This window comes from Equus caballus, chromosome 24 (assembly GCF_041296265.1).
Source record: "Equus caballus isolate H_3958 breed thoroughbred chromosome 24, TB-T2T, whole genome shotgun sequence".
Lineage (NCBI taxonomy): Eukaryota > Metazoa > Chordata > Mammalia > Perissodactyla > Equidae > Equus > Equus caballus.
This window is the reverse complement of record NC_091707.1, coordinates 34089039-34105570: the sequence shown is the minus strand read 5'-3', so window position 1 is coordinate 34105570 and position 16532 is coordinate 34089039. Positions and strand designations below refer to the sequence as shown.

The window sequence follows — 16532 nt, the reverse complement described above, 5'->3', positions numbered from 1 at the left end:
AAATGATCCTAAGACAGGAAACACCCTTTACAGTGCCAACTTAATTTTTACCCAGGTAAACAAAACTAAACTATCTCAAAATCAGCTTTGAATCTAACTACATCTGCACAGGCACCAGGCTTGGATCTACTATCATCTAGGAGTGGGAGAAGAAACAGACTGGTGTGTGATGGCACCATGACACAGTACAAAGCCTAGCTCTGGGGGTGGAAATGGGGGAGGGGAACGGGGTGAAAAGACAGCATTCGTGTCAGGGTTATCTCTTAAAATAATCAACTCAGCTTTAGAAAATTAATTTGGGTCCTTGGCAGGCTTCTAGAGGCCTTACAATGACCCTTTTAACTTATGGCTGGTCTTTTCTGTGGACATTAAAGGCTTTAAAATGTAAGGAGTAGGTTGGACTGAGAATATTAAACCTCCTCCCCTTGTAATGTTGTGTGTTTTAGCAGTAGTGCCCAGAATTTCAAAACTGAGTATCCAGGATGAGAGCTACTATGTTCCTGTCATTAAGGGTGCAGGCAAGCTAGGCTTTTCCAGTTCTGAGAGCTACTTTCTTTGCTCCTCTGTGCTGTCTTCATAGCAACAGAAGCGCTAGTATTTTTTAAGGACTGTGGATACCCCCTTATTCAACAACAGTTCCTCAGGAAACTTTTCCTTGGTGAGAAGTATTTCCTTCAGCCCCCAGCCAAATCAAAACAAATGAAAATTACACCAGTGAGTGGTAAGAAAAAGCTTGACTCCACCTCCTACTTTACACTAGTGCCCTCATCTCCCTATTTCGTTAATGCAGCTTCTTGAAGAAGCAAGCTACTCTTTGCTATCTTAACTTTCTTAATGCTTATTTGCTCCCCACCCCATAAGAATTTGCTTCTGCTCCCACTCTCTCATAACTAACTGTTCTTACTCTGATCACCAAAGACTACCTTACTGCCAAGCCCAAGCATCTGAAACTTGACCACCCCTTACTTATTGGAACTTTTCCTCCCTTGGGTTCCAGGACACTGCTCTCTTCTGATTCTCCTCCTTCCTCTCCTTTCATTCCTTCTCTTCTGCCCAGCTATTCACTGGTAGGTTTGCTCAGGGTAACATCCTCAAGTCTCTCTCCTTCTCAATTCTATTTCTCTTCATGTATTCTCATGGCTGTAATTAATATTATGATAATGACATTCATATCTGTATCTTTAGTCAAGTGTCTCCTGGACACGAAATCCATAATTCCAACTGCCTTCTAGACAATTTCACTAGAACATCCCACGGGTACTCAACACTCAACAAAACATAACTCGTTACCTTTTCCCGAAACCTGTTTGGCTTCCCCACTATTCTTCATCTTGGAAAATGATAACCCCATCCACCAGTCTCCAAAGCTAGAAACACTATCTTTACCACCTCCCAAATCCAACACATTACCAGATCTTTCTCTCTTTGTTTCTCTTTAATCTGGCCTAACTTCTACATTCCTTTCTGAAGCATAATTTACATATAATGCAATGGACAGACCTTAAGTGTACAATTTGATAAGTTTTGATAATTGAATACATCCATGAAACCCATACTCATATCAACCCACACAGAACATTTCCATCAACCCAGAAATACCCCTCATATCCCTTCCTGGTAACTACCCTGCTCCCCACATCACACCCCCAGACAACCACTATCCTTCTTACTTTCACCATAGATTAGTTTTGCCTATTCTAGAATTCCATATAAATGGAAACATACAGTATATAGTCTTTGAGTATGGCTTCTTTCATTTAGCGTGGTTTTGAGGTTCGTCCATCTATCATTGTTTCTTGTTTTAAGAAAATTTTTGTTGTTAGTGCCATCGAGTCGATTCCAACTCCTAGCGACCCTGTGTACAGCAAAGTGGAACCCTGTCCAGTCTTTCTGCACCATCCTCTCACCTCCCAGTGCTCTATCAGACAATGCTCCATTGCTATTCGCAGGGTTTTCATGGCCATTTTTTCAGAAGTGGGTGGCCAGGTCCTTCTTCCTAGTCTGTCTAGTCTGGAAGCTCTGCTGAAACCTGTCCACCATGGGTGACCCTGCTGGTATTTGAAATACCGATGGCATAGCTTTCAGCATCACAGCAACACACAGCCACCACAGTATGACAACTGACAGGTGGGTGGTGTGGTTCTCTGACCCAGGAAATGAACCCAGACCACGGCAGAGAGTGCACTGAATCTTAACCACTAGACCACCAGGGCTGACTCTAAAACAGGTTTATTGAGGTTTAATTTATACACAATAAAATTCATCCATTTAAATTGTATAGTTTGATGAGTTTTGACAAATGTATATAGTTTAACCATCACCACAATCAAGATACAAAACAGTTCTATTGTAAACATTCCCTTGTGACCCTTTGCAGTCAATCCTCACTCCCCATCCACTAGCAACCACTGATCTGATTTCTGCCTTTTCCAGAAAGTCAAATAAATGGAATCATACAGCATGTGGCCTTTTGAGCGTGGCTTCTTTCCCTTAGCATTGTACTTTTGAGATTTATCTATGTTATTCCATGTAATCCTTCCTTTTATTGCTAAGCTGTGTTCCAGTTTATGGACATACCACAACTCATTTATCCATTCAACAGTTGATGCACATTGGGTTGTTTCCAATTTTTGGCTATAATGAATAAACATACTATAAACATTCATGTATGGGTTTTTGTGTAAACATATGGCTCCACTTCTCTTGGGTAAATACCTACAGGTGGGATTGCTGGGTCACAGGTAAGTGTATATTATCACTGCGTACCTCTTACCTCCCAAATCATTTCCTTAGCACTAGTCTCTCTCTACTGGAGTCCTTTCTCCTCATGGCCATGAGGATTACTGTTCTATAACATAAATCTAATAGCTGGATATAGACAGGCAGTGAATTAGCCCAACAATAGACACTGATGTCAGGTTGGTTCCTGGAGGATTTTAAATTAGTCACTTCTAGTAATGTTGTATAGTATTCCCCTTGTTGTAATTCTGGTGTGGCAAGCTTTGGGTCAAATCTTGATAAAAGTTAAAGGAAAAAATAATAATCCTATTGCTCCCCTTCTCAAAAAACTCTAGTGGCTGTCTATTGTTTTAGGATGAATTTAAATGTGTCAGTCCTTTACAGTCAGGTCCCAGTCTCCTTTCACCTTACCTCCTGCAACCTTATACTATGCAGGCTACACCTACTCACATTGAACTTTCCATTTCAAAAAATGCCACATGCTGTCATGACACTGTATTTTGCATGTCATACTCCCTCTGCTAGGAATGGCTTTCCCTGGCTCCCCTAGGCACAGCTGCATAACTCTTGTGTATTCCCAGAGCACTTAGTCACTCCACTACTTGTACTGTCATTTATCATCTCATGTCTGCTCCCCACCACCACTTGACGGCAGGTGCTATGTCTCATTCATTATTGTAGACCAAGCAGCCTACACTATAAAAAGCACATAGGAAGCAATCAAGAAATACTGAAAGAAGAAGAAAAACAGAGGAAAAAAAAAGAAGGAAAAAAACTTTAAGTGAAAAACACTGTACAATTTTTGAGAAAGACAAAATAATTTGCAGCTACTTTCCCAAAATAACCCTGATCACAAGACTTGAAAAATTCATAATAAAGGCACCAATCGTAAAGAAAATAAAAGAAATCTTTGTTAAGATTTTTATATATTAAGACATATTAAGGAAAAACTTGATAGAAGATGGTCTAGGAAGAGAGAGGAAAAAAGATTTGCTAGAGAAAATAATAATGCATCCAAGGCCTAAGAGATTACTAAACTTGTCACACCACTGATTTTGAAATCAATCCACTAACCTTCCCCAGAAATAAAGCCCCAGCTGAAGCTGTAATCCCTGAGGCAGTGGAAAGTGCTGACACTAGCCAGTACTCACTGTCATTCAATGCTATTGTATAAAGGAAATTCTTTTCACCCTGGCTTTGGATTTGAGTTGAAAACCTAAGGAGGAAGTCTATATCTGTGGTCCAGAAGGAGAATTTAGAAAAAAGCAGATCAAGATCCCTCAGGAAAATGAACTAAATAAAAGAAAAAGCTCAGAGCCAATTTGTTAACTAGTCCAATAAATCAACCGGTATCTGGCTACCACATGTAAAGGTAGATCTGAAAGGAGCATCTAGGACTGGGTACCGTTGATTAGAGCAGAAAGAGTTCTCTTTTTCAGGCCTGATCTGCTAGAAAGGATGATATCATTTTTCCTGAGATCCAGTTACAGGAGAGCAGAAGGAGAATCCAGGATATGGGGTATGCCAAAAGTGGCTGGACAGATCAGAACCTGTCTTTATGTGGGTGGAAAAAGAGCCAGAGAGACCTGGCTCTCAACTTGGCTTTGCCATTTATTAACTGCATGACCTAGGACAAATTATTTAACCTCTCTGAATCTTTTTTCCTTGTCTATAAAACATGAGTAATAAATACCAACAAAACTGTTAAGAGGACTAAAGGAAATAACCAATGAAGAGTTTGATAAACAGTAGGTACTTTCTACTAAATCCCTTCTAAAATAAACTTCCCTTCCCATCTAAACCAGAGCATGGGATAAACCAGAAAAGGAGACTATCTCAAAAGGTGAATTGTTTGATGACTTTCATTATTTTTTTGTTGGTCAAGTAGTTTACATTATTAGAGAATGTATGCTGCCCGCTTTCATTCCTTCAAAAATATTTTTGGACATCCTCCCTTTAAGAATGTCAGCTTAGGTGCTGGCCCTATGGCCGAGTGGTTAAGTTCACACACTCCACTTCCGGGGCCCAGGGTTTTGCCAGTTTGGATACTGGGCGCGGACCTAGCACCACTCATCAAGCCATGCTGAGGTGGTGTCCCACATAGTAGAACCAGAAGGACCTACAACTAGAATATACAACTATGTACTGGGGGGTTTTGGGGAGAAGAAGGGAAAAATAAACAACAACGGATGCTGGCTCAGGGCCAATCTTAAAAAAAAAAAAAAAAAAAGACTGACAGCCTATCCTGTGAAATGGTCTAAAGCAGTATCAGTAAAAGGCCAAACCAGCATACATTCAACAAAGAAAGGTGTACTGAGCATGGTTTGTCCTGAGCAAAGATGTCATTGGTCTCTGATCCAAACAATGCCAGCTTCATCAATTTTACAAGGCGCATGACAGCTGATTCATATGATCCCAGGCTGGAGAGGACCAGAGTCATAGCCTGTTACTTCAGCCATCCTCACACACACAGATAAAATCCCTGTCAGCAGCAGCATCTTTAAAGGACAACTAACATCCTGTTGTTTTTGGCTGTTTTTCTCCAACTGGTCAAAAAAGCTGTTCTCATAGCCAGTTACTGCACAGAGCCAATTTCCTAAGCATATTTAAAGGGTTGCTGTTTAAGCATATATTTCACATGATGCCACATTTTCACAATCTTGAAGGCAGTGACAATTAGACTGTCAAAAGTCTGTTTTACAAGGAGAGGCATCAAAAATTCTATAACTCGAGTCCCATGTTTAAGATGACTTGACTGCCAAGACCCATCTTCTGACCCTTTTCTCCATGCTCAGTCTCTTTCATCCGAGTTGTCTCACTCACTAGCTCTAGAACTTGGGGCAAAAGTTTTAATTTCTCAGGGTCTCCATTTCTTTATATGGATGAGGTATTCTCTGAAGTCCTTTCCAGATGTACAAATCTATGAAAAAGCATTAAACGGCTAAGTTTCAGATAGTTTGTGAAGGTTCCTAAGTCTACATTTAAATGTTAATAATACAATACAGGTATATGTTTACAGCATCCCTTGTAAAACTTAGTTTAAGAGGAACAAATTCTTATAATCTACACCTTGCACACAGCAGCAACTGAAAAAAGTTAAATGCATAAATAAACAAAAAATGGAAATATTGATGGTACCTGGAAACATAGTTGGACATTACAGGTGGTAGGGTGGGAAAAAATCATAGGACAGAAACACTTAAGACAGTAATGGAACACTCCTGGCAAAGATCCACAATGTGGCAGGGCAGAAACAACAACCAAAAGAATATAGTGAACCCCGTCACTGGACTACTGGCTTCCTCTAAAAGCACCAATGCTCTGTTCAAGCCAAATTCTTCTGGGAAGCTCACAATTCCTGTTTACTCTAAAACAAATGAAAAAGAAAAGAAAAGAAAAAACCCAGCTTATTCCGTGTAACTTAAACCCCAGGGGAGGTTAGGAATCGGTGGGAGGCAAAGAGATTCACACAAATATACACACGTATACAAAATCATATCTGAAGGGGGGAGGTTAATGAAGCACACAAAATCCCAGGGCTGACAGGAAGTGGAATTAGAACCACAAAAGCCAAGAAGACAGTCAACAACTTAAAAAACTCCAGATGCATGCAGTTTATTAAAACTGAACACAAGATGGGAGGGGGAAAGGAGACCCAAGGCTGATGAAACAGACTTAGGGGATGTTTCAGTGAGTCAGGGAAAGTCACTGCTTATTTCACATCAGAACTTCTATTGCCATTAAGTTCAAGAAATTCTTAAGCTCAGGTAATAAAACAAAATAGAGAAAGAAACATTCAGAAGACCTTGTGATGGTTTCTAGAACAAAGATTTTTACACTAAGAGCTACCAGAAGTTTACCTCATATAAGTGCCAAGTAGATGTGGAAAAGAAACTTTCATTTATTTTTTAAATCTAATAAGGTTTTTGAAGTTGGAGTTATATTCCCCGTGCCCACTCCTCAGTTTGCAATAATTCTAAAAGCTCTAGGGCCATAACAAACCAGATCCACTGGGAAGCCAACTGTCAGGTCATCAAAAGGCAATTAAAGTAAGTACCAATCATTCATTTAATATTTCCTGAAGATCCTCTAATAGCAAAAAAATGCTGCTGTGCATGGGAGCGGCAGAAACGAGGGAGACACTGTTGTGTCCTCAAGGAGCTTTTAGTCCAGTGGGGGAGACAGACACATAAATGGGTACGTGACCACATGCAGGTACCACTGCAGATATGAACAGAGGAGTACGGGGGGCGTGAAGGCTAAGTCTGCTGGAAGACTTACAAAAAACTTCACGGAAGAAGTGATAGCTGACTTCATCTTGAAAAGATGTCAGTAATCTGTTAGATACAGTAACAGGAGAAAGGTAGTTCAGACACAGGATAAAGCAGGTGCAAAGGAAAGGACCTGGGAGGTCCAGGGAGATGGTGAAAACTTTGGTTTGGCAGAAATAGGGTAAGAGGGGAATGGGAAACACAGTGACTAGTAAGAATTCAAAAAGATAAGCTCAGAGACTACTACGGAAGTATATGTGAAAACACAACATCACAATACGATAGGAAGAGAATATAACAGAACAAGTACAGAACAGCAGGAGGGAGGAAACACCAGAGGGCACTTCGTTAGGCAAGGATTCCTAGAAGAGGTAGTGGCAAGCGGAGTCTTAGAATATAAACAGGAGTATGCAAGGCAAACAGGAGGAGAGTTTTCTAGATGAACAGCAGAACTTATAAAGACACACAAAGGTATGGAGTGCTCAGCGGTACAGTTGGATCATAAGGTGTAAGAGGGGAAAGGGAACTCTAGAAAAGTCAGCTGGGTTCAGATCCTTAGAAGCCTTAAAGGCATATCAAGTTTCTATTTACTAAAATGCCTAAAGAGCCATTTAAGGGTTTTAGAAGACACAAACATATGTGCATTTAAAAAGGATATTACAACCTCTTCTTGTCCCATATAATTTTAGGTCCTGGTTTATCTACCATCTTCTATTCAGAGTCTCAACACTTCCCTGTTGAGTGCCCCTCAAGTACAGACTGTTAATGATAATCCATTAAGGAGATCAAGAATTATAATGTCTAATTATAAAACTAACAAAAAAATCTAATTTTCATTGAGTACAAGTTAAGGGCCAGACACCGTGCCAAGTGCTTTGCGTGCATCATCTCATTTGCTCTTCATGGTACTCTTAGGGAGCAGGTACCACCATTGCTGCCATTTTATAGTGGAGGACCCAGGATTAGAGAACCTTGCTAAAAATCAGAAAACTAGTAAGGGGCGCAAATAGGTTTCAAACCAAGTCTGTCAGGCTTTCAGGCCCATGTTCTTTACTTTCCTGTTCCCCTGCCTCTGAAGTAAGTCATGACACTTGTATCCTTACTACTGTGTTGAATTATCCCCCCATCAATGACCCTAGTAGGTTTTACTAGCATAGCATAACACCTGCTGAAAGCCTATGTGACTTCAGCGACACTCATACTGGCAACTGCTAAGGAGTTCTCATCTACACAGAAAGCAAACGTAGACAGGCACCCTTGGCACTACAGTCACAGCCGGTGGATCAGGAGGCAACAAGCTTCCTGCCAGTAGCTGTGAACTGTTTCTTACTCCTCTGTGCAATCAGAGAGTTAGGCGTGGGAGGGAAAAGGAGAGGAGAAGGAAAAGGAAGAGAAGAAAGAAGAAGAGGGGGATGGGGAGGAACCCACTAGAAAGAAGACTAAAACAAAAAGGAGGAGTCATCGGAAAATGGAAGAAAGCACACACTGGTACCAGCCAGAGCTTCTTGGAACAGTTCCCAGTCTGGCTGCCAAAGAGCTCTGGAATATATTTGTTAGAGCTGGATTCCTGTACAGCCCGTTGCAGACTTTCTCTGATTGCACTCTGACAAAGAGCCCCATGCTTTAGTTCCCATACCTCCTCCCCACACAGAAAGCTAGTCAGCCCTCGGGGGACCTCCAGCTAAGCTGACCACTGGCCTCTCAGTAGGATCTTCATATGCTATGTGAGCTTAGAAAGAAGTAAAAGTCACCACATCCCTCTTACGCCTGTAGAGTCATGAAGCCTGTCTACCCCAGGATCCCACCACAACTTCCCAAGGCCCTTTTCACAAAACATGTTAAGCTTCTTGAGTCTCCTTACCAAAACAACTGCTGCGATGAGGTACAAAGGTTTTACAGGCTGTAGCAATAGCTAGTTCAGCAGAGATTATGGTCTTAATGATCAGGTCTTCTACGTGGGCCATCAACGCTACCAAAAAAAAAAAGAAGAAAAAGAAGAAGGAAGAAACACTATAATGCATGGATTAGAAGGACTGGATTCCAAAACACAATACAATTATAAAAGCATGTGTGTGCATTCAAAAAAGTCTATATGGCAGTCTTGCGAATGGGTGCTCCAGGAGAAGGCAAACCTGTGAATAGGGCAACACAGTCTAGAATGTAGGTGGTGGGGGATGTACTCAAGTGGCCTCTCATGACAAAAGACATTAAATGGAAAAGGAGCTATACTTCCCTTCTCACTCTGCTCCTCTCACCCTTGCCTTTGCTGACTGAGATAGGTCTTTCGGCACACTGTCTCCCATTCTGCTCAAGACTTAGAAATAGTGTCCATTTTGATTCCAAGCCTTGTACTCAAATTTGACACTGCCAATTCTCCAATTCAGCAAAACAAATGAGAGAGATTAGCTTAGAAAAATTTGAACTCAGGACCAATATAGAGACAGACAATTTGTTACATAAAAAGCTGGTGGTATTTTAGTTAGCAGTTCAACATCCAAGAAGGTGAATTCACTAAAGATTAAAAGAAAAACCATGCCTTCCAAACCAGAAACAAGAAGATGGATTTCAGGGGTCATAGAAAACCTGTTCTCCATCTTGTAAAGGGCAGGAAAAATTAACACGAGGGACAATGATCCCACTAGACATCAACACTATTAGAATTAGAGAGAATGACTCCTGGTGACATATGGTAAAGTTATACAAAGAAGAAGAGAGGTCAAAGAGGAAAAAGGCCTGGTACTCACCAGTTGTATCTCTGCCTTCTTGTTTCAGATACCTCAGCATAGCACTCATGCTCCATTTGTTCCCATAATCCTCCACTTCTGGATCATCACAACTAAAACAAATTAGTGGATCAAGGTCACATATGCAACTAGGCCTGGCTGCAGAAACAAGATATTTTACAAACAGCCTTCTTGTCCTTTTGTCTTCAGAAAAACATTCCCTTTGCTGACTTCCACTTACCCATTTTTTCTTGGTCCTTTTTGTCATATATCCCTTTGTACTAGTTTTTTCCATTGAAATGAAAATGCATATAGCTTGCCTAATTGGGGAGGGGGGTGGCGAGCGAGGCCGAGGAGGGGTCATGGTGCTGGTGCATAGAGGAAAAGAAGGCAAATTCTTCCTTAACCAAACAATTATGCATCGTGAAAGAGTGAAAGAAATGCGTGAAAGAATATACACAAATTTAACAAGGATTATAAGACATTCATAGATTGAAATGTTTGGGGGGACAAACCTAGCCTTTGAGGTAAATGCCATATGAGCCCACAAAACAACCTCTGATGCCATTTTCTGACCAGAACTGAGTCTGAAAGGGCTAGTGAGCTAATCTAGTGTAGCATTTTAATGAGCCAACCCAGCACAGAACTGCTTTAGCATCTGAAGCAAGCTCTCTCCTCTCTGGTGGCAGATACAGCTCTTCTGGATACCTTTTGACTCATTACGGAAAGGAAAATGCACTAGAGCAACAATAAAAGTAATGAAGTACACCAGCACTACAGCAGGCAAGTGGCAAATGGGGCAGACCCTTACGACTGTTGGGAGGATCTTGCAATCTAGAACTTGCGTTTTACAGCTGCCCCCTACTCCTTACTACCATCTTACTACCCACCAGTTGCATCTTTGCTCATTTTTCCAAGGGAAGGATATGATATCTTCAACCAATTCCAAACACTGGTCACAGGACACTCAGTGAAATCTATATAGCTTTGGCAACTACGCCATCACTTCCAGATTCCTTTCTTTCTTTCTTTCCTTGGACCTTCTAGGCACCTATTTTTAGTCTGAGTAGAAAATAACTGTTTGGGTTTCTTTTTTATTTTTCCACTTTCTGGCAAAATTATCAGGATGAAAGAAAACAGAGCAGAAAGAATATTTCCACACAACTGGACTGGTACTTCCTTCCACTGAATCCTTTTCTGAGATGGCCTCATTTCTTTCTTTCTTTAATTTATTCCTAACTTTTATTCCCCCTGATCACGCAAGTATTTATTTTAGAAACATTTAAGAAATACATAAAAGCAGAGAAGAAAACAGAAATCAACCACCCATAATCCCATCCACTATAGTTAAGCACTGTTAACATTTTAGTATATACCCTCCTGGTTTTCTTTTTTCCCCCCTCAGCACAAACAGCTTAAGTTATCTTATATATTCAAAAAAAAAATTAAATTGCATGTAGAGTCTGGTAACCTGCTTTTTCCACCTGACAACGTACAGTGATGAACACTCTTGTCTCTGATCTTGTGTGCACATCCTTCGTTATTTCTTAAGGTTAAGTTCCTAGAAATGGAATTCCTGGGTCAAAGGGTACAAATCTTTTTAAAGTTTTTGGTACATTTTGCCAAGTGCTGAAATGACCTCATTTCTTGACTTCTAAAAAGTTCCATATGCCTAAGTAAAGTAAGGGAAGACAATGAGAAAGATGAAACCTGGGATGGCAGATTTTGTTTAAGAAAGGTGACACTGTAACTGGGCAAGCAACGGAGAAGCAGCAACAGACATGCCTCAAAACGACATTAAATGACCCTGACCATTCTCTATAAGTTACATGGGTAGAAACAAAGTTTTCCTCCAGTGCAACACATTGACTTTTCACTTCCACAACACCCACACCTGAGACTGACTTCTCCGGCTCTGGGTTCAGATGCAGCCAGTACCTGACATAGTCTCCACTCTTCTTATTCACACTGTAGTTTGTCAGGTGCATGAACTGGTTCCGAATGTTCTTGGCTCCTTGATCGTATCGCACAGTTGCAAATCTGAGAGAAAAGACACAGGTTAAATGCCAGGAACAGGGTTTCAAGGAAATACAGGCTAGAACTCAGGATTAATGAGATATTAATAAAGGGAGGGTGACATCACTAACAAATACTGAGTGTTTAATAAGTGCCAACCCCCATGCTAAGTATTTCCTACATTATATTGCATTTAATTCAATCCTTAAGCAATTCTCTGAAGTGGGTTATATTATATCTAATTTTTAAAATAGATATAAAAACTAAAATGTAACCTAGAAAGATTATGCAACTTGCCCCCAAATCACACTGACTCCAAAATCCATGTTCTTAACCACAAGATGTTGCTTCTCTTATATAGAACCTTAGATCGACAGAAAGGATGAAAAATGAAAATAGAGTTATTCACAACCTTGGCAATTCTGAACAGGACACTGTGGATGATGTGGCATTAGCTGGTCAAGAAATACCTACTGAGGGGCCGGCCTGGTGGCACAGCGGTTAAGTGCGCATGTTCCACTTTGGTGGCCCGGGGTTCGCCGCTTCGGATCTGGGGTGCAGACATGGCACTGCTTGGCAAGCCATGCTGTGGTAGGCGTCCCACATATAAAGTAGAGGAAGATGGGCACGGATGTTAGCTCAGGGCCAGTCTTCCTCAGTGGAAAAAAAAAAGAGGAGGATTGGCAGCAGATGTTAGCTCAGGGCTAATCTTCCAAAAATAAATAAATAAATAAAAAAGAAGTACCTACTGAATGCCCACACAGTAACTGGTACTAGAGCATTCTATGGAAAATACTAAGCAAAAAGAAAAAAAGGATAGCATAATAGTTCATAGACTTAGAACTCACATCCAGAGAAAAAACAGTAGTGATCTGGAAAGTTGATTTTAAGAAAACAATAATGGCAGAATTAACAGCAGAAAAAGCCTAGGTCTGCAGAACAGCATAAATATGAGCATAGTGCAGGAGACTAATTCCTGAACTTGGAATGAAGGCAAAAGACAGAAGAATTAAACATGGAGCCCACTGAATACAGGGCAGCAATCTGATATCCTGGACTATCATCAAAAGAAGACCAAAGTATAAAATATATGTGCCTCTGAAGGAAGTAACCAGGGAAAGAGAAAAGTTTCCAGTGATGCTCAACATCAACAAAAGGACACTCGAGTCGAACGGTTATGGTAAATATCAACCCCTGTTTACATACCACTATAACCATATCACCCTTCACTAAAGTGGTTTTCCCAAGAGGCACATCCAAGTGTGTGAAAAAAAATCCTGGAAGGCCGCGAGTTTATTTTCATCTGATTTACAAATTATTTACATCTGCTTACTCAGACTATGAAGTCAAGATGAATTTTTACCACATTAAAGGGCAGCATTTAAAATTTTTCCTCTTCTCTATTTCTTCTCACCCACCCACTACCTCTGCTCCCTAATTCCCTGTAATAGAAATATAAAAGAGCCAAAGAAAGAAAAGTGAAAAAAGCCCCCAAAAAACCCCAAAAACTAAAACAAACATGAAGCCAGGAAAAAGGATGCGGACAGAGAAAATGTTGACCAGGCACATATGGCTAAGGGACAAGAGTTTGATGAGCATTATGTCCACACAAGGGAAGGACTTCAGATTTTCCAGAAACTTCCAGTAGTTATCATCTAACTTCTATCCATGTCGCTCCACTGAGAGTCAACTTTGCCTATATATCCCAATCTTCCTTCTACAGAGATTCTCCAATCAAGCAGGAGACAGTCATTCTCTAAATTCTTGTGAAATGCAAAGGGGGCCCATGCAGGCCCCACAGAGGCCTCAACCAGACATTACCTCACAGTGACATACCTCCTGCCATCTCTCCCCCAAAAGAATAATGATTCAGAGGGAGGGAAAAGGTTCTGCTTCAGAGAAAGAGATTTGTCAACTCTCATAAACATGAGTACCTGATCTAATTTGGTCAACAACATGAACAGGCTGGCAAAGGCCTAGAAGTTAACTGTAACCTAGTACCCAACACATCTGTCATTCCTATACTCCTTTTTTCAATAGGACTGCATCTCTAAAACGTGTTTTCTCCTTCCTAATCTTCCTTTTTGTTGGGGCATTTATATTCTGAACCTCAGCAAGGATAAGACTATTAATGTCAACAGAGTGGGCTTCTACAGAGCACACGAAGCAGTAAGAAGTAAGAATCAGAGAAAACAAAAACAAAAAACTTAAGTTCAATGGAACAGTTACCCAAAAGGGCAAAGTGCTACACTCTTTATTTCACTTAACCCAACTGGGAACACAGGAGACCACGTGGAGGAAAGGCAGGTGTGTATGCTCATCGTTTCTCCTAACCCAGGAAGATCTTATGGTTCTCACTAAAATCCATGTTAAGCAGACCATATTCATCTCTGATCACTATTTTCCAATATTTTCTTCTTATTGTCCAGATCAGAGGTCCCATTAGTCTCAGATCCGGCCTACTAATCAAGTTCTGATTAACCCAAGAGGTTTTTTTTTTTTTCTTAAACTTGAATTACTTGGCCAACATTTAAAAACCAGACCTTCCTTCCTGCAGTCCAGTGGCAGCCAGGGCCCATGTGGACAGGATGATGGTGGACAGGATGGGAAGGCAGTCCAGAGGCAGTACAAAGAGGTTATCCAAGCAGGATGGTGGCCCCACAGGGGTCAAAGTCCACACAAGGAGGCCATCTGAGTGGGGCAGGGATCAGGGAGGCCGGGAGATTGGCTACACAGAACAGAATTGAGTAAATATGTAAATATGTTGAAGATAATGGGAGTCAGATTTCTCACCGTCAGAGAAGAGATAAAATAATATGGAAATGGAAAAAGCTAGAATGAACTAGAATTGGAGCTAGTAATATAAACTCCTGCTTTTCAATATATAGAGATAGATATAGAAATAAACATAAAGATAAATGTATATGTGTGTGTACATGTATGTACACACACATATATCTATTTCCTAGGCCTGTCCATTGTGAGGACCTGAGAGCAGAGACATCACAGAGCAATGAGCATACCTAGCACCCAGATCTTGATTTCTAACTACTATTCTACATTAAAAGCAGTCAGTGCTACTTGGAGAAAATGGTTGATTCCAGGACTGGGGCAGAGAAAGAACAAGAGAAGTAAGTCTCAGACATCTTGTGCTCAAAGAATGAGTGGACATGTCAAAAGGACACAAAAGCCAATTCAAAGGGGCTTCCATTGGCCAAATCTGGGACAATTTGAGCATCAAAATAAATCATCATAGTAAAGGATTAAAATCCATTAAAAGGAATCCTTGAGTATACATTGTCATATATAAATAAATGAATAAATAAACGGGAAGAAGAGAAAGCTCTTCCTTGAAGTAAAATGCCAAATAATAAAAGTAAAAGAAATGATTAAATTAGAAAATCATCATTTGGCAACCATCACAGTAATAACTCATTCAGGCAAGAAATATCAATGGATATTAAAATTACTGGGTGAAAATGAGATGAGAAACGAGATTTTACATGATCTCAAAGTATTTCCTCATAAGATAGTTATTAATTACAGATGGGAAAACAAAGTAACTTACAGTGGAGAAATCTGGCAGATACCACCTTAATCCAGTGGTCAAATACCACTAAATAGTTACCATGTGCCATCAGATATAATGCAATGAGAACACGGCAACACTTCTGTGGTATTCTGGCCAAAAATACATAACCTGGGTCTAATCATGAGAAAATATCAGACAAATCCAAACTGAGGGATGTTCTACAAAATGGCCTGTGATCTTTGAAAATGCCAAGGTCATAAAGTCAAGGGAAGACTCAAGGGAACTGTTCCAGACTGAAAGAGACTAAAGAGACACGACAACTATGTAACACGCAATCCTGGATTATTCTGTCACAAAGAACATTATTAGGACAACTGGCAAAATTTGAATGGGGTCTCTAGACTAAAGGTAAAAAAGGTAACTCTTCATGCTATTTTTACATCTTTTCTATGTTTGAAATAGTTTCAATATTAAAAGTCTAAAAAGAAAAGTAAGTTTCTCAATAAAAATCTAGATTTTTCAGTTTTCCTTAAAGAACAGAAAACCGGGTAATACCACCTGTCTTAATCCATTCAGGCTGCTATAACAAAATACCATAAACTAGGTAGCTTATAAACAACAGAAATTTATTTCTCACAATTCTTGGAGGTTGGGAAGTCCAAGACCAAGATGCAGGCAGACACATGGCACCTTCTTGTGGTGTCCTCACATGGGGGATTGCATGAGGAATCTCTCTGGGGCCTCTTTTATAAAAGGGCACTAATCCCATTCATGAGGGCTCCATCCTCATCACCTAATCATCTCCCAAAGGCCCCACCTCCTCATACCCTCACCTTGGGGGTTAGGATTTCAACATAGGAATTTGCAGGGGACATGAACATTCCGACCATAGCATAACACATATCAAGGACTTGCTGGCACTGAAAAGTAAACGCCCTCTAGGCGGGACATGTGCACTCCAGTTCTCCAGTGTGCACCTGGCCAGCTCCTTCAGTGAACGTCTTTGTGAGCTTTGGTTTGTGAGCCTTGATTTAGACCTTCATATATCAAATTTCATCCTATTTAGGCCTGAAAGGTTCAGCAGAGTTTCTTTATTAGCAACAACCTAAAAGAGGTAATTCTCTACTAGGTATCCCAGGGCCAAGTTTGCAAATACTTATCCTAACAGTGAAATTTACATGATGAATTGAGTCTGAACCTCCCTTTTAATGAAATCAAGATTTAGGAAAAGCTCTCATGACAGAATTTCAT

The 16532-nt window shown here is 40.4% G+C and overlaps 1 protein-coding gene across 50 annotated transcripts in view; it reads right to left on the bottom strand.

The window, feature by feature from the left end:
* The window catches only part of TTLL5 (tubulin tyrosine ligase like 5), a 280680-nt gene that overhangs the window by 216932 nt on the left and 47216 nt on the right, over window positions 1-16532 (bottom strand). For all 50 annotated transcript variants that reach the window (XR_011432241.1, XR_011432240.1, XM_070250190.1 and 47 more), the window contains exons 10-12: window positions 11672-11773; window positions 9755-9846; window positions 8872-8979 (exon numbers count right to left, since the gene is read on the bottom strand). Coding sequence is in view for 48 of the 50 variants with exons in the window: in XM_070250190.1 (XP_070106291.1) it covers window positions 8872-8979; window positions 9755-9846; window positions 11672-11773 (302 nt within the window). In the remaining 2 variants the exon portion in view is untranslated. The remainder of the gene's footprint in view (window positions 1-8871; window positions 8980-9754; window positions 9847-11671; window positions 11774-16532) is intronic.